Genomic DNA, 18,588 nt, shown 5'->3' with positions numbered 1-18,588 from the left:
TATCCTTATGTCACTTATATCCGCAATTGTCATGAAATGTATCTTGTTTATACGTGCGAGCTGCTGGTGTAATAATATGTTAAAGTTACACCGTATTGCAAGATTTTTATGCTGATGTGTTCCAAAAAGTACAATGCGATCTTTTGCCCCTCACTGTTCTATTGAAGAAATTAACGTTGGACGACTTTTAGGAATATCTCATCGCATTGAATCAATGTACAATGCAGCATCGGTAAACAACAGCGGCTTCGTGGAGGACTTTTTAATGAAGGAAGCCAAGACGCCTTTGCATTCAGTTCAACTCAGAATTCATCAAAAGAATCTGATAAAGCTCGAAAATCGAAACAAAATAAAACTAGTTAAAATGTAAAACAATGCCAACAACCCTGTCCAGCAATCCGCGTGTACTATGAACACAACTCATCACAGACTGTACGTGTCCCTGTTATATTGCTATCGTGTATTTTAAGGCGATATTGGTATTTATTTAAAGAAAAAGATATAATTGAATGAAGAAACTCCAGAAAACATGTGTTCTTCACCTTCACTCAGTTTTTAAAGTCATTTAATTCATCCTCCTCAAAAATAAATCATTGTAACCTTTGTTGTTATTAAGTTCTTAACAGAAGAAAATCTGTTCAATATTCCTTGCAGAAAACGTGATACTCTATTAATATGTGTTCTTCGCCTTCTCTCAGTTTTTAAAATCGTTTAATTCACCCTCCTCAAAACCAAATTATTGATTGTTGGTCTGGGAGACCATTTGCGCGAGTATATTAGGGTTAAAAACAGGTCAAAAACGTTTTGTTGGGAGAAGTAATGAACACAATCTGAAACGTAATGTTATTTGATTGCGTGAAATGTTCTTTCGGATTTACATTAGAACTTCATTTCTTTTCTCGAATAACTGTATTTTTAAATAAAAACATTCCACAAAAACTGAAATATGTATATTCGGAAGATTACTGTATCGTATTCATTTTCCATCGATTGGTGAAACGCTATACTCCATGCGAAAACTGGTAAATATTGACCATCCGAATAACAGAAAAAAATCTTGCTATCAATTTCATATCAGATCACATGCACCAGACCTCCTTTTTTCTATGTTTTCTTCTTTACGTTAGCAGTGCGGTCCTGTTTGTTTTTGTCGTTAAAAGTTACCTGCTGGCGGTTTTCCAATTTCCTTTAATGCTGCTATTCTTCGAAAACAAACTACTGTACCACAAGCATTTACAAAACATAACATCTTTTATCGCATATACAATTAACCCACATTAATCTAAAATATGTATTACATCTGATAAATTTTAAGAATAAGTAGGAGACATTCAAAACAACTGATCGAATAAAAAACGCCGCTTTGTCCCCTGCTTATAAATATTTGTACGGTATGCAGACAATTGCTGCATTGGCCCCTAAAACTCTTGCTGTCGGTATGATAATTGTTCAAATGAGTGCAATCACGGAAAATTATCGCTTGGCGATCCTTCTCTGTCTCATCCTCACACAAATCCGATCGATGGAGAGCGAATCATTGGTCGACAGAGCTGCTGTTCTTTCTACTTACGAGACCGAATGAACTTGTCTACCACATGTTCGGATTCGTTCACTCACTGAGTGGTATCGTATGATGCGAGACTAAAACATTGATTGAAGAAGCTTTTTTCACATGCTGAAAAAAGTTGGATGCTTTCGTCGATTCTCTCGTCAATCACCAACATTGTAATGGCAGGATGATGTAGAACGTCTCATTGAGGGTGTTTTCAGGACAGTTTTAACGACTCGGGCAACATTTGCCGAGCGTTGTCGGGCAGAAAAATCACCTTATCGTGTCCTTGCGAATATCGCGGTCGTTTTAGTGCGCCAGTTTATGTCGAAAGTAAGAAGTGTTCGGTAGCGAGCTCCTTTGACGGTTGTATCTGGTTTCAATAGTTGATGGTTACAACGCTAAGTTGACCACACTAAAAACACAACATGAGCTTGATTTTGGTTGATGACCCACGCTTCGGGTCGTCAGAATGAATCCATCTCCAGTAACAATCCGATGCTGGAATTACTTCTGTTGTAGATGTTGGAGCAGTTATTCGCGACCAAATAAACCCCGTTCGGCCTCAATTCGTATGGTACCCAGTTGTAGTGTCTTCAGATTACTCCCAAAGATCGAAACCGATTCGAAATGAGTTGTCAAGTTACGCCTAATGATTCTCTAGTTCGTGTTGCGTTTGACTTGGATCTTTGGGAAGTAGTGACTCTAATTATACATCTCCAAACCTTTTCACATTTCCGGGATGGTACTTGTTGCGTCCAACGCAATATGGGTGGAGTCAACAAGCCGAGATCAGCAGCATCACATCACATCAGTTTGACAGTAGCAACCGCTACCCAACGAGTGATATAAATACGGGTACACTTGCCGCAAAACATTCATTCCCATTCCAAACTCTGTATAAACCAGTCGAAATAAATAGTGAATTGTTATAGTGTCACGAGTCTTTCTCTGCAGTGTTGAGCCGACCCCGAACAAAAGCCTTTGTCAAGGCTCAAAGAGTTTAAGTAAAGTTTTCTACCGTTTCACCGCTCACCGTTGCAGTCTGAGTGGCTGCCCCACCGTTGGGAATTCCCCGCCTCACCAACTAGTTGATACAGCATCAGTCGCTGTCCCACCGCCGGGAATTCTCCCCCGATACCGTCGCGTCAAGACGAGGATCCGTGATCGGACAACGGAAGGTCCGTAGCGGACATCTTATGGTCCTTCGAACCGGATGACGCTCACCTGCAGTAGAGAGACTCGCTTGGCAATTGTGTAGTGAACAATAGGAAAAATGAACAATACGACAAAGAACAATATAACAAAGAATAGTGAACAAAAGGACAATAAGTGACACGAACAATACATTGTTAAAACAATAGTTAACAAAGAAAGTGATATAAAATATACAGTGACGAACAATAAAACGTATCCCAATTGACAAATTACAAAAAAATCAAAAGAAAATAAAATCAGTGAAATAGCCGCAGCAGCGCCCGCAGAATAATTCAACACTTCTACACCGCAGATTCATCGTTCCGAAACAAGTGGCGTGGCTTGGGTGTGCCAGCATAGATATTTGGTGAGTCCTTTCCAATTATATTTTAACGTAAGGAGTTTTTTTGGAATTTGTTGGGAGCAGGAGTGAGGAATTGGACAGATTGTAAATTCATCGAATTTAGAAGTGAATTATTTTTTGGTAAAGGCATATAGCGTCCCTGAGGGTACACCATGTCTCAACTTAGAGAAAACATAAAATTGTTGAGTGTTACTAAAACTTCAATTTTGGCGATTGAAAAGTTTAAAAACGGGTACGATGCAGAAACTGATCGTGACCAAATCGAATCCCGTCTAATGAAACTTGACCAATTGTATGAACGCTATGTGAATACATCAATCTCAGTGGAAGTATCACTGGATGATAACGCCGAAATTGATTACAACGAAGAACGAGAGGAAATGGAAGAGAAATACTATAAGCTGCGTGCCTTTTTGTTAGCACAAGGAATAGATAATCGTATATCTGCCCCATTAGAATCTACACATACTACTTCAACTATTGTTCGATTACCGAAGATCGATTTGCCAACGTTCGATGGAAATATTAATAATTGGATTCCGTTCCGTGATGCATACGATAGTCTCATCCATGATAATAAATTTCTAAAACGAATCGATAAATTCCACTATTTACTAGCTGCGCTTAAAGATCCTGTAAAGAAATTACTCGATACGATCAGTATTAGTGATGATAATTACACCATTGCTTGGGAGCTGTTGATAAGTCGATTTGATAACAAACGCTTATTAATCAGCAATCATATCGCTTCTCTTTTCTCTATCGAAGCTATAAGGAAGGAGACATCTAACGCAATATTAAAATTAGTCGATCAATTTGAACGACATGTAAAGATTCTCACGACTTTAGGTGAACCAACTGAATCGTGGAGTTCTCTTTTAGTACATATGATATGTAGTCGCCTGGATAAAAACACTTTAAGAGAATGGGAAAGGTTGACAAGCAAAGAGAAAGGTAAGATTCCAACCTACCACGAAATTATAAATTTTCTACAAGAACAAGCTCGAATATTATTATCATTAAATAATGGAATCACTAACTCCAATCCGAAAGAAACAGCACGATATTCACTCGCCCACACCGCATCTGTATCACATTCAACACCCCCCACGACTATTATGACGACTAATTGTATGGTATGCAACAATGTACATCGAATATATGACTGTGACAACTTCAGACATATGACTCTAGGACAGAAACAAGACATCGTTCGTAGGAACAATCTCTGCTGGAATTGTCTCGGTTCCAGTCACATGAGCCGCGACTGCTCATCGAAATGTTGCCGAAAATGTAATGGCCGACACCACACTCTTTTACACTCTCCCCCACCAAACGATCAGTACCCTCAAACGACTATGAACACGACCTCGACAAGACATCAGACCACGACTAAATCTAACGGGAATGATACTCCAACTCGCTCTCCGACGCTTACATTCACGAAACTGTCCTCACCAATTCAGAATAATTCACACGGAACATCCTCGATGCACCCCAAGTCCACTGCCCCACCACACGTAGCTACCAACGCTCTCACTGCCGCCCAATCAATTGATAACACCTGTTCCACCGTACTTCTCTCCACCGCAATCGTGAAGGTTTATGGGCCTTCAGGAAAAGCAGCATTTGTTCGTACATTGTTGGATTCTTGTTCCGAAGCGAATTTCATCACGGAAAACATTGTGCAACTACTCGGATTGAAACGCAATCGGAAATCGTCCACCATCGTAGGCATGGGTGGTTCTACAGTGAAAAGTGTTCACTGCACAGAAGCCACATTCAGCTCAGTCGACTCTACATACTCCCACACATTAACGTTCAGCATACTACCGAAAATTACGAATGATCTTCCTGTTAGACCAATCGATATCTCACAGTTGAATATTCCTTCGGATCTGGTTCTTGCGGATCCAGGTTTTGCTTCACCTCAGAAAGTTGACATGGTTATCGGTGCTCAACTCTTCTTCCATCTATTATGTGATGGACGAATTTCCAGCAGCGATCTTACCATCGGTACTCAACCCGTTCTACAGCGTACAGTATTCGGCTGGATTGTGAGTGGTGCTGTTGCAGATCAAGTTTCATCCACCGAACCATGCAATATTGCCCTACTTTGTGTTACCGAATCGCTGGATAAACAGCTAACAAAATTTTGGGAGACAGAGAGCTGTACTGAATTTCGAAATCTGTCCAAAGAAGAATTAGCTTGCGAGAAACTATTTAGTGAAACCACCACTAGGGATGAATCAGGTCGATTCATTGTCCGATTGCCGAAGAAAGAACCGATGATAAGTCAACTTGGCGACTCTTCATCAACCGCCATTCGCCGTTTCTGTTGGATGAAGCGACGTTTGGCTAAAAATCCCACGCTACAAGAGCAATACTCCATTTTCATGCGGGAATACATGGAGCTGGGGCACATGATTCCAATCAACAACACCGAAAACATACTTTGTTCTCCCACGTTTTACCTTCCACACCACGCAGTAATAAAACCGACTAGCACTACCACTAAATGTCGGGTTGTTTTCGACGGATCAAGCAAGTCATCAACGGGAATTTCATTGAACGATTGTCTGATGGTTGGTCCAACGATTCAAGATTCACTAGTCGCTATTATTACACGCATCCGATTACATGAAATTGCCCTGGTTGCGGACATCGCCAAGATGTACCGGCAAATTTGGATACACCCTGATGACAGACCACTCCAACGTATATATTGGCAGAATGAATCTGAACCCGATATTCGACAGTTCGAACTCACGACGGTTACATATGGCACTGCTAGTGCCCCGTATTTGGCAACCCGCTGTCTCAAACAGCTATCTGTTTTACACTCCAAAGAGTGTAACGATCCTGCTGCGAAATTAGGCAAGGATTTTTACGTAGATGATCTGCATAGCGGCGCAGACACCTTTGAGGAAGCGTTTGAAATTTACACACAACTACAAAAGATTTGTAGTAGTGCAGGGTTTGAGCTCCGGAAATGGGCATCAAATTCCTCTGAAATCTTATCACGCATCCCCCCTGATATGAAAGATGAGCGATCAATTTTGGAAATTGATGACACACTCAACGACTCTATTAGTACACTTGGTTTACTGTGGCATCCTGCCTCTGATACATTTCGTTTTAAAGTTCCTGAATTCACCCACAACCGCCCAATCACAAAACGAATTGTAGTATCGGAGATGGCCAGACTTTTCGATCCACTCGGGATTCTGGGTCCAATTGTTGTGAAGGCAAAAATATTCGTCCAGAAATTATGGAAAGACAACCTCTCCTGGGACGAAACGCTCCCTGATAATTTGATATCGACATGGGAAGCATATCGTCTCGATTTAACAAACTTGAATGACTTTTCCGTGCCTCGTCTGGTCAAGGCTCCAGGTTCACGGATTAACATCCAGTTACACGGATTTTGTGACGCATCGGAATATGCATACGGTGCATGCATTTTTGTAAGAAGTATAGGAGTGGATGGCAGAGTTACCGTCCGCTTGCTCATAGCGAAATCTCGAGTCGCTCCAGTGAAATCGTTAACAATTCCACGACTGGAACTCTGTTCAGCAGTCCTTCTCAGTCAACTTTATTATCAGACAGTTCTCGCTCTAAACATAAACGCTAATGCTTTCTTTTGGTCTGATTCTATGATCACACTCCACTGGTAAAAAAGTTCCCCATCCAAGTACCAGACGTTTGTATCCAACCGCATCGCAGAGGTACAGCGTCTCACCGAAGGTCATCCCTGGAATCACGTTCCCGGACTGGAGAACCCAGCAGACATAATCTCCAGAGGCATCAGTTCCAGCGATTTGATCCACACAGCCTTGTGGTGGAAAGGTCCACCTTGGCTAACATCCGAAGCAGATGAGTGGCCGAGCATGCACATTCCTCGCCATACAGTGTCAACTGACATCCTCGAGGAAAAACCCGTCAAGAAGACAGCAGCGATTGCCCACCAAATAATCGACAATCAATCGTTATTCCAACGGTACTCATCTCTCACCAAGCTGGTGCGAATCGCAGCATGGTGTCGCCGATTCGTACAGCAATGCAAATCGAAGAATCAGGGGAAGCCACTGAACTCAACACGTTACATAACTGCTGAAGAATTTCACCAAGCTCTCATGGGCCTCGTTCAAGTTGTCCAAAAGAGAAAAATTCAGTAGTGAAATAAGCTCAATTTGCGCTGGCAGAAGCGCTGATCTCAAGCGGTCATCCCTCCGAAGATTGAACCCGTTTTTTCAGGATGGAATACTCCGCGTCGGTGGCCGGTTGAGCCACTCACTTCACACCTTCGAGAAGAAACATCCAGTCGTCCTACCAGCTGACCATCCTTTCACCGCGCTCTTGATCGCATCCGCACACAAGCAGTTACTCCACGCTGGCCCTCGATTGATGATGGCACACATCCGAGAGCGTTTTTGGCCGCTCAATCTCCGTAACCTGGAAGGTTGTACGAAGAAGGTTGTACGAACGTGCATACAATGCTTCCGCACCAAACCTGAACTACAACAACAGCTGATGGGTCAGCTTCCGAGTGTACGGGTGACACAATCCCGTGCATTTCTCAACACCGGCGTCGATTTTTGTGGTCCAATCCATTTGAAGCCCCAAGGCAGAAGAAGCAGAGCAGGTCCCTTGATTAAATCGTACATTGCACTGTTCGTTTGCATGACAACAAAAGCAATCCACATCGAGATGGTCAGCGACCTCACCACCGAAGGATTCATCGCAGCGTTGAAGCGGTTCGTGGCTCGACGTGGAAGACCACGAACCATATTCTGTGACAACGCTACCAACTTCACCGGAGCCGAGAAGGAGTTGAAAACTCTTCTCAGGCAGTTCAACGATCAACAACATCAGCACACAGTAACTTCACTATGCGTCGAAATCGGTATACAATTTAATTTCATCCCGGCTCGCGCTCCCACGTTTGGAGGTCTGTGGGAGGCGGCGGTAAAATCATTGAAGCACCATCTACGAAGAGTTGTCGGCTTAGAAGCTCTTACCGCCGAAGCAATGCAAACGGTTTTGACCCAAATTGAGAGTTGTCTCAATTCCCGACCTCTGACTGCCCTGTCTGAAGACCCCAATGACTTGGCAGTCCTCACTCCTGGACACTTTCTGGTCGGATCAGCACTCCAATCAATCCCGGAGCCCGACCTGGCCGAAGTTCCAGTAAACCGATTATCCTTATGGCAAGCGATGCAGAGAAAGTTACAACTATTCTGGAAGCTCTGGTCCACTGATTATCTCCAGCAACTCCAGCAGCGTACAAAGCATTTCATTCGTCAACCGAATGTCTTAGCTGGTCAGCTAGTTCTGTTGAAAGACGACAATTTGCCCCCACTAAAATGGATTGTGGGACGCATCATCTCGACGCATCCTGGCACCGATGGTATAGTACGCGTCGTGAAAGTCAAGACATCATCTGGTGCAGTATTCGACAGGCCTGTTGTGAAGGTCTGCATTCTCCCCTGCAACGAGCCAGCTACAGCTAACCAAACCCATACCATGGAAGAAGACACCGACCGACAGCTCCCCACACGTTCCTCCAGCTAAGGTTCCTGAATGGAATCAAGATCCCATTGGTGGCCGGTATGTTGCGTCCAACGCAATATGGGTGGAGTCAACAAGCCGAGATCAGCAGCATCACATCACATCAGTTTGACAGTAGCAACCGCTACCCAACGAGTGATATAAATACGGGTACACTTGCCGCAAAACATTCATTCCCATTCCAAACTCTGTATAAACCAGTCGAAATAAATAGTGAATTGTTATAGTGTCACGAGTCTTTCTCTGCAGTGTTGAGCCGACCCCGAACAAAAGCCTTTGTCAAGGCTCAAAGAGTTTAAGTAAAGTTTTCTACCGTTTCACCGCTCACCGTTGCAGTCTGAGTGGCTGCCCCACCGTTGGGAATTCCCCGCCTCACCAACTAGTTGATACAGCATCAGTCGCTGTCCCACCGCCGGGAATTCTCCCCCGATACCGTCGCGTCAAGACGAGGATCCGTGATCGGACAACGGAAGGTCCGTAGCGGACAGTACTTGTAATGATACTGTTACGAATACGGATAGGGATGATGCGTGAATTTCCACTTTTGGAGCGTAGACACCATTCGCAACACGTTGTTCCACCGATAGTGGTATCATTAACCATTCGATGCGCTTCAGCCCCAGATTTTTTTTAAATTAAACACGAAAATAAAAAATAACCACAAATGACGGCATGTTCACTCGAAGGCTTCCATTTTCTCGCACAAAATACAACTGATACCGATGGAAGCCCTCTATCGTAATGATGGGGAATTATTTGTTATATACACAATCTTACATAGTGACGTTTTTGGTGCAACTTTTTGACAGAAAAATTTTACTGGTAACAAAAAATGAAACTACCCGTAAAATTTCCAACATATTGGTTCAGCACCTGTTTTTCAATAGTTTTTCTTTTCATTCAATTTTACCAGTTGCGTTGAAAATCACCATAGCCAAGATATCATTGTGTATTTTTATTTATTTTTATTTTTTTGTATTATCTCTGTGATTTAATATATTCATCAAGCATACAAATTACAGCACTTCAAACATCCTCCCAGTTTCAGGGGGAATTTGCCACATTGAATGAAAGTAAATTATTTCTAGTTTCCTTGTCACAGATCAAAAAATTGCTTCACCTTCAATAGTATGACCTTCAAATCTCAAAATGTCGGGAAACAATTGACACTGACCCTAGAATCATATTTCATTTCAACAGCTAAGTGTTATTAGAGCTAATCTTCCGTCACTATCGAAATCTCCCGATCACCTCGAACAGTAAATACAATCCCATTACGAACCCGAGTAGCACACAGTATCGGAAACAAATTCTTCTCCTACTCGTCCAACTATCAACGGAGAGCAATCTTTCACCAAGAAGTTTTACAGCATTTCTCGGAATTTTTTAACCATCGCAATTTGACTCCATCGCCTTCTTCAGCGTTCACAGGTCACACGCCAGGAGTTCACATTCTTATTCTTCTTCTTCTGATCGTTCGTTCACTTCGACTATCAGGTGCGATAAGTCAGATGTGTTATCCTGCCGGGAAACGTGTATATTAACTGCTTGCGTGCTCGTTCCAGCCCTGGTCCTGGAGAGAACGTAAGAGTTTCAAGAAAGCAAAATGAAAAATGATCAAGAAACAAAAAAAACTAGATCCTCGCTGTGTTTCTCCACTTTCTTTGTTTTTGCTTTTCGCACCCGAGCTCAGGTACACCGCGCTCGGCAGGACTAAGCTAATTACTTATTTTTTCCTCCTTTCATCGGAGAGTTTTCGCCTGGCCTTGTGTTCTAGCGCTTAAAAATTCATTCGCTGTTCGATTTTTGACTGCGTAAATAGGCTAGCCGGTGTGGGTGCGGGAACACCTGTTATTTTTGGTCGTAAATCTCCTTTGTTTTATGGATATCCTTTTTTCTGCTTAAAGTTAAGCAAAATAGGGAAGAAAAATAAATTAGAGGTGGTGCGGTTGTTGCAATCTCATTAAAGACTTTAACTTTGATGAGTTGGAGTTTGCTTTTTCTATTTCCTCAGCCGCCGCCATCGATCGGCGCAATTGTAGGAGGAATGGTTGCGATGAGTAATGGAGGGGATTTTTTACCAGATGGGATGCCAGCCGGGGTGAATGATGCAAGGGCAGCTCTCGAGAGCCCAGGTAGATGATGATTGAGCAGCGACTGGCAGAGATTCCCGTCGGAATGCATTACTTGATTTATCATTTCACGTTTCCCGGCTTTGATGCAGCATCAGCTTAAGCGTTTACTTTTATGGGAGACTGCACAATAAGAACTATTTTTGAACCTTTTTGGACAATTGAACAAAGTCCAAAAGGAAACAGAAACTCACCATCAAATGGTTAAGGTTAAATACAAACAATTAAAAACTCCGAGCACCGTTCCTTCGACAGAATTTCCATAACATTTACTACAAACTCAACTTTCATCGCCAGTAAAGAGGATTAACGCAGATGTCTTTCGAGGAGATTTGCCATTTGCCGGTGTACTTATTTAGGATTGAATCGCTTTGAGCAATTCCTTAGAATAAAGTCCATTTTCATTTCACAAACCTTTCTTTCCCCAAAAAGACCTGAAGATTACTGGAGACACTTTCGGACTTTTTACGATCTCCTGAATCTTCAATCGCAGAGTTTATATTGCTCTCGGAGGCACTCACGAAGAAACTTCAATGACTAATTTCATTGCTCGTGAAAATCCCCTCATCAAGCGCAGGAAGTTTCCACTCCGCTATCCTAATTGGCAACTTCTTTCCCAAATCAAACTTACGGACGAAGCAGCGCAAACATATCCCGGCAGCAGCAGCAGCATCCCGGGGACCTTCCGAATGTTGTCTGCCAATGAAAAAAAGGACCAACAAGCTCGTCAAAATCCCTCCCCGCCCCGGGCAGGAATATGCAGGAGATCCTTCGAAAAGCAATCATCGTAATTAAAGTTCATCAATTTGCCCCGCTCCGGTCCGCTCGCCTGAACCGTATGTTCCGTACGCAACAACGGTCCTTAGATCTATGGGCTGTCTTTTGTGTCCATAAATTCGATTCAACACGGACACGGACGGTCGGTCGGGTCGGATGGGCGAACCGGGCGAGGGCAGTTACGGCGAACTCAGTTCGCTTTATCTCTTCGTGAGAATAATCATTCATTTATAATTTATTTTCCTATGCCATTTTTCCCTTGGCCCGTTTGCTTCCTTCCCGAAGATTCAAATGGCGGTAGTGGCAGTCATTATTTAGACTCGCAATCGACGAAAGGAATATCGTCCGGAAGAGCACGTTTTTATCACCAAAACACACTTTTTTTATGGTCCCTTCCAGTCAGCAGCAGTAGAACTTCTGGTGGAAGAATTTCCACCGGAGATTATCGTTTCTCTTTTTCATCTGTGTTTTTTTTTCAATTTCTAAAATCGAACATACGGTCCGGATAGTTGAGGATAGGTTTCTAGGATCCGAGGGGTACTGAGAGGTGAGATGGGAACGCAACAATTACAATAATTAACAAACGGTCGGTATGATCATAAATTTTGATGATGTTTATATATTGCTCGGGGGGCAAATAAACTTGTCGTTGCATAAATCTTTGGGAAAAATCGAGACGTTCAGAGTCGATGATTCCGAGTGAAGGCACATTTGTCGTACGAATGCAGCAGTTGCAAAAAATATTGATTCATCTTCAGATGAAGCTCAGGCAATAATTGTGCTTTATGTCGAGCAATGTCTCCGATCATCATATTCTGACGGCTAGTTCTTACTTGTTGTGTTACGAACGCTCATAATAATTCTATCTTGCTTCACTTCAAGCTCATATATAATCAAGTTATAGAGAAAATAATATATCATCGCAACATGTTTACTGCAAACAATGCATTATAAATTCAGGGCCTGATTCTCGAATACACTACGAATACACTTCACGGTGGAAACGGAATGAAACGCATTCGCGATGACAACGGTACGGTGTCGACATCTGGATGCGAGATTAGTTTCCCACTAAATTTATCATTATAACATCAAATTATCTTCAGATGAAATTTTTGTGTGAGATTATTATATCACATGAAGAAAACAAAGTTTTCCACTCACATTGAATACCAGTTTGATACGAAGAAGTTAATTTTCATTAATGATTTTTCATTTGAAAAGGGCTCATTCTGCCTGAAAACTCATCATTATCTTCGACACTTCACTAACTCGTAAAACGTAGTTCAATGGCGTGCCGTTTATTTCGTTTCCACCGTGAAGTGTATTCGAGAATCAGGCCCTCAGTTGTCTTTTTATTCGCACGTGAAGTTTTTCAGAGTAAAATAGTTGCGTTTTTAAAAACATTACAAATTTCAATGATGACATTAGATCATCTGTTACATTATAAAACGCTTTGGAACGTTTTGGTTGACAAAAACGGCTGAATCCTCATTTTGAAAGAATTGTGACTCGCAATTACTCTCCGGGATTAATCTGAACCAGTGAAACTGCAACCTAAAATGGCGCGTGATAGTAGCGATCCTTTCTCAATGTACATGTTTCTCTCGAAATCTCTCTTATCTTCTTCTCCTTCTTCAATGGCACTAACGTTTTTAGAGGAACTTCGCCATCTCAACGCAGTATTCGAACTTAGTTGAGATTTCTATGCCAAATAACACGCCTTGAATATATTCTGAGAGACAAGTTCCAGAATACCAGTAACAGAGCAGGTTGGAAGAACTTTGTTTGACGACAAATCTTCCGGTCTGAACGGACATCGAACCCGAACGGCATGATAATATGTGACGGGAAACACTCGGCCACGGGAGCACTTTCGTAGCTTACTCACACTGGCTTGAAATATTTCTGCTCTCTTTACGATCAATGAAAAAAATATCTATTCTCATTCAATATATTTTGTATCCATTCTTTATTCATTCCTTCCACTCTGAAGCTGACACCTAAATTTATTCGAGCAGCTTATATGCAAACAATGGAAATTTTGTAATTGTATTCGAAGCATGCTCATTGTTTTTCTGTTTCATATCATTTCATTCATTTTCTATTTTCCTATCGTGCAAACATGTTCAACTCAAAATGCATTTTCAGAGTATCCACGGAGCAAGCATAGAGCAGAGCTTGCCCTGACGCGCAGAAGCGAAATATAGACTGGGTGCACATAAACTAATTTCAACTCTAATTTGATTATAGTCCTGCTACACCCAGCGTGCAGCCAACATTCACACACGAGTATTTTTCCCGACGCAAAGTCTAAGAGTAAAATGGTTGATAGTGTGTTGTGAATGAAAGAAATCACAAAGATGTGAACAGAGTGCGCTACGTGCATAGACACTAATCTTGTGTATTGTTCTCACGAGAACAAGAATAAATCATGAATCAACCATCTTTAGCTGGTTTAGTTGCTTCTACAAAATCACACAAACCATCGGTCCTTTTAAGGGTCACCATTTTTTAAATTTCGATGCATTCTAAAATAATATCCTAAGTAACAAAATGCCAGTTTATTTTCATATTTTTTTCTTATCGGAAGAAAGCTTTTGTTAATTTAGGAATGCGTCGGACTTATAAGGATTATGATGATGATTTGAATTATTGAAAACTTTCTTGATTTATTTGTATCTAGCCTTGAAAACGGGGAATTTGGAACTACACTCTCGTCCTTGAGACAAGCCATCTGCAAAGCCTTGCTTCCATATGATCGCTAGTTGGATGGCTAGTGAATCGTGAATCACTTATTGGTGACTTTTCTGATCGATCATTCAATTTTAGTGAATTTGCATGACTTCTGCTCCAAAAAGGTGTTAAACTGGAGTACATTTCAAGCCAAATGTGACAAAGGTATTTTCCAGCGGTAAGAGCTGTGCTCTTCGGTAGAAAACTGAAGTTGATATTTTGTTCCGCAGCAATTGCTGTCGCCAATTGCTGGTGGTGACAAACAATTGATTCAATGCAGATTTTCTGTTGCCATTCTGTGTAAGGTACTGTTAAAGCATAGTTTTGTGATTATTACTTCGGGAAATGGTTTTTTTTTGCGAGCGTATGAGATGTAATGTTGTAATAAGCTCAGTATTTCAATGTTGCTCTAGACAGCGAGCAATCAACAGTACATATTTATGCAATTTGACCAAATTAACTTCTCATTGCTTTGCGAATCATAATCGCCACTTACACAGAGCAAGCATTCGTCCATCGACGCTTGTCAGTGCTACAGAATATATAAACTGAGAGTTCATTTTCAAATTTTTGTGTTTGTTCTCACCGGCAATAATTAACGATTCGGTCGTGTTTTGGACACCACTCTTCTAGATTTTTATTTTTGGAAACGGTCCGCGACAATACTCTTTGTTGAAATAATACATATAAAACTTCATACTGAAAGCGAGAGTCCTTTCGGATGCGAAACGAAACACTTTGACTATGAGATAATAACAAAATCATTTCAAAAATCATAAGCCTTATCACAAATTTCAACACACGGCTTCAGAGGATGTCAATAGAAATGACCTACTATCCAGCCGGGTACCGTATATTAGAAAAAATAAATAATTTCTCATTAACACAAGAGAAACCATAACAAAATAGCCCATTAACATCATTCATACACAATTAAAAATAATGTTTGATTACTGTTTGAATTCAATTATTATTAATTCTAGCAAATCTTGTTAATTGGCGATACTCCTTAGAGTGGCCACCAAATGTAAGGATCTTGAGTGCGATTCGAAGTGTTTTCACTAAACCATCGATTTCGTTAGCTGTTTTGTTTTTCCTGAATCCGTCGCTGACTATATGTGCAATCTCGTCTTAGTCCAAATGCTTCTTATCCAGCAAAATAATAAATTACCTCAAATACACAGGAGAGTTTAAAACTTATAATTCTTGTTATTTTATCAAACGATATCAGAAGCCATACACATTTCTCCATCAAGCCATAGAGCACGTTTTGTATTGAAGTCTCTCAGATTATCATTCCTGAAGAAACACACCACAAAAATCTCATCATTGTGATAGAAAATCCTCATCAGAAAAATATCTTTACTGAACAATGTGTTTTTATATAACAAATATATTTCATAATTCTCCTTCGTGTTTATCACACAATAATAAACTCAAGTCTTACGAACCAGCCTACGGCTGAAAGCCTCTCGAATAAAGGCAATGAACCTACAAGACATTCCACCAACTTTCGCACACTTTTTAAAACTATCCCCTTCTTCATATCATAGTTTAAAATAAAATTTGGATTACTAACATAGACGGTGCCGCCTCGTTTCATCCTTTTTACTATAACTGTTGTATCCGATGTATCGTAGCTATTCAGCATCGTGACTATCCTCTTATGTTTCCTCGCTAATCAAACTTAGTACCGTTATCCATTATTCATAGAAGCACCATATTAACTCGTGTTCAGGTTCACCAGGCATTAACATTCGTTAAGAAAAAGTCTAAATTGATACATGGCTGAATAAAGTATAAGATTAGTATGATTCCTTGCTGTGGTAGCTGAGAACAGACAAACGACCGCAAAGAGTTAAATAATACTCATTCGAAATGGAAAATTTTATCATCGTTTTTCGTACAGATTTATTTGGAACACTCTGAGACTAAGTCTTTTCGATATCTGATATAGAGTTTTTCGGTTCTCTATGGTACAGATTTTTGTCATGAAGTACCGAAAGCTAAAGATCTTTTGAGTATCGAATTCATTACATCATTTTTTTTTTCATTTTGCTCAGTGCTATTATTGAAATCAGTGAAGATGCATTCCTTGGCATAAATGAAAACACAACCAAACGTCCAGATCCCACAAACTTTTACAATCTAACAATAATTAATGTACAATAGTATTGAAAGCAATTTCAAGAGCTAGAGAACGCATGTTGCATCGTAGAAATGAGATTCCTCCGGAAGGAAATAGATGTTACAGAAAACGACTATGTGCAGAATTGGTGGACAAATTTTGTTTTCTTTTTGGATCAAAATGTCGACAAACGAGATGTCACCAACCGCGATAAACTGTTTAAATCATTGGAAAAAGCCTGGATGAATATCAACTCAAAACATATCAGAAACTTCGTTGAAAGTATGTCTCGACGCGTGCAACCCGTGATTGAAGCTCAAGGCGACCAAACAAAAACCCATGGGAAGAAGAATCAATTTTTATGTTGAATTACTGTAATGCGTACTTTGTTTTGTCCACCAGAAAAATAACAATTTCCCAATTAATGCTCTTTTTAGGTTTATATATCATTCTCATGTCGCTGTATCCAACATATTTTGAAAGTACACCTCCAGTACTGACTTTTGTCAGAACACTTTGAATGTCCATCTACCTTATATTCTTCCAAAATTAAGAACGTTTGAAAATTTCACGTGTGCGTACTTCATTTTGTCCAGTAGTGTACATTTTTTCTGTCCATCTGTGTGCTTACCTAACCGTGCTGTCAATAACGAGCAACTTATGCAGCCGGCAGAATGGAAACAACGAAGGGGAATAACGAAGAGAGAATATTTGCGACATAACACGTTCAGCGCCCAACGCGACGATTCTGAGTTTCTTGCGGGGCCCAATATGTGGATGAATTATTTAATGAAGATCAAACATAGTTTGTAGACAACTTTTACATAATCCAACAATACTTTTTTCAAATTTTAAGACAAGCTGACAACAATAAAAAATGCCAATGGCATATAATATGGATTTCGCAAGAAAAAACTGCACTACAAACCTTCCTTAGTATAAATTGATAAAAAGTATAGTACAATAATACATTAATATGGTTATGATTCTATGATTTTTCTACATATCCTAAAGTTATACTTATGTGCCTATTCAATCAAATTCCTGTTAAAAATCCAATTTAATTTGGTGACGAGGCGACAAATGGGTTAAACTCCACTTTGTTTAACACAATTTATCTGTTTCATTTGTTTATCTGTTTTCCAAATTCTACAAGTCATGAAGTACTACATGGGCTGAAAAGTCCCGGAATTATAATGAAACCAATCGTTTTTTGGGCAAAGCTGTAATTGTCCCTCAACATAGTTTCCTTTGAGGGCAATACACTGGGAATAACGAGTTTCCAACATTTCGATTCCCTTTCTGTAGTAAGAAACATCTAAGACTTCGAAATATGCCTCAGTGCCACTCTGCAGACTGCCTATTGGACTCAGGAGTGTAGTAACGGATCCACGTTTCATCCTTTGTCACAAAACGTCGAAAGAAGTCCACTCGATTACGCTTCAACTACGCCAAACGGGCTGTTGAATCATCAACGCGCCGCTATTTTTGGTCGACGGTCAGCAAACGCGGCACCCATCGAGCGGATAGCTTTTTCATATCCAAAATGTCGTGCAAAATGTATCCCACTCCGTTCTTTTGAAATGCTAATGGCCTCAGCTAGCTCACATAACTTCACTTTACGATCGTTCAAAACGAGTCGATGCACTTGTTTTACGTTTCGTAGCCTCCTTTGGCCTTCCAGAGCGAGGTGCATCTGCGGTGATTGTACGGACCATTTTCAATTCACTAAACTACCGATAAACTGTTGTTCTCGAACGAGCAGAAGTGGAATAACATTTCGTCAAAAAAAAAACAATGTTCGATCAAAATACGATATTCTTCTTTTTACCTTTTTTATACGAATGCTCAGGTAGTGACACTTAAACAACTATAGTTAACGATATGTCATGAAACGTCACACATCAGCTAGTGACAGATGAATCTCTCGAAATCTGTTGCTCATTTTTAGTGGCGCCATCTTTTGAAAAATCCCGGGATTTTTCAGCCCATGTAGTATTTCTGTTATTTTGAACTTTTTTAGGTTATCTTCAGTGACGACCCCGATGGTTCTAATGGATTCATCAGATACTGGCATGTTCCACGGAAGAAGAAACAATATTTCTCCACTCGGAACTTTGGTGAGTTTCATGTA

The 18,588-nt window shown here is 40.7% G+C and overlaps 2 protein-coding genes across 2 annotated transcripts in view; one reads left to right on the top strand and one right to left on the bottom strand.

The window, feature by feature from the left end:
* The window catches only part of LOC129769753 (toll-like receptor 3), a 74,735-nt gene that overhangs the window by 52,549 nt on the left and 3,598 nt on the right, over positions 1-18,588 (bottom strand). The gene's annotated exons all lie outside the window — the stretch shown is intronic.
* Positions 4,469-8,684, top strand: LOC129765899 (uncharacterized). Its single transcript, XM_055766338.1, has 3 exons — positions 4,469-6,087; positions 6,793-7,132; positions 7,368-8,684. The coding sequence occupies exons 1-3, from the start codon at positions 4,469-4,471 to the stop codon at positions 8,682-8,684; spliced, it is 3,276 nt and encodes a 1,091-aa protein (XP_055622313.1).

Source organism: Toxorhynchites rutilus, chromosome 2, assembly GCF_029784135.1.
Source record: "Toxorhynchites rutilus septentrionalis strain SRP chromosome 2, ASM2978413v1, whole genome shotgun sequence".
NCBI classification, from domain to species: Eukaryota; Metazoa; Arthropoda; class Insecta; order Diptera; family Culicidae; genus Toxorhynchites; species Toxorhynchites rutilus.
Note: the sequence above shows the minus strand (reverse complement) of the source record. Positions and strands in the feature narration are given on the sequence as shown.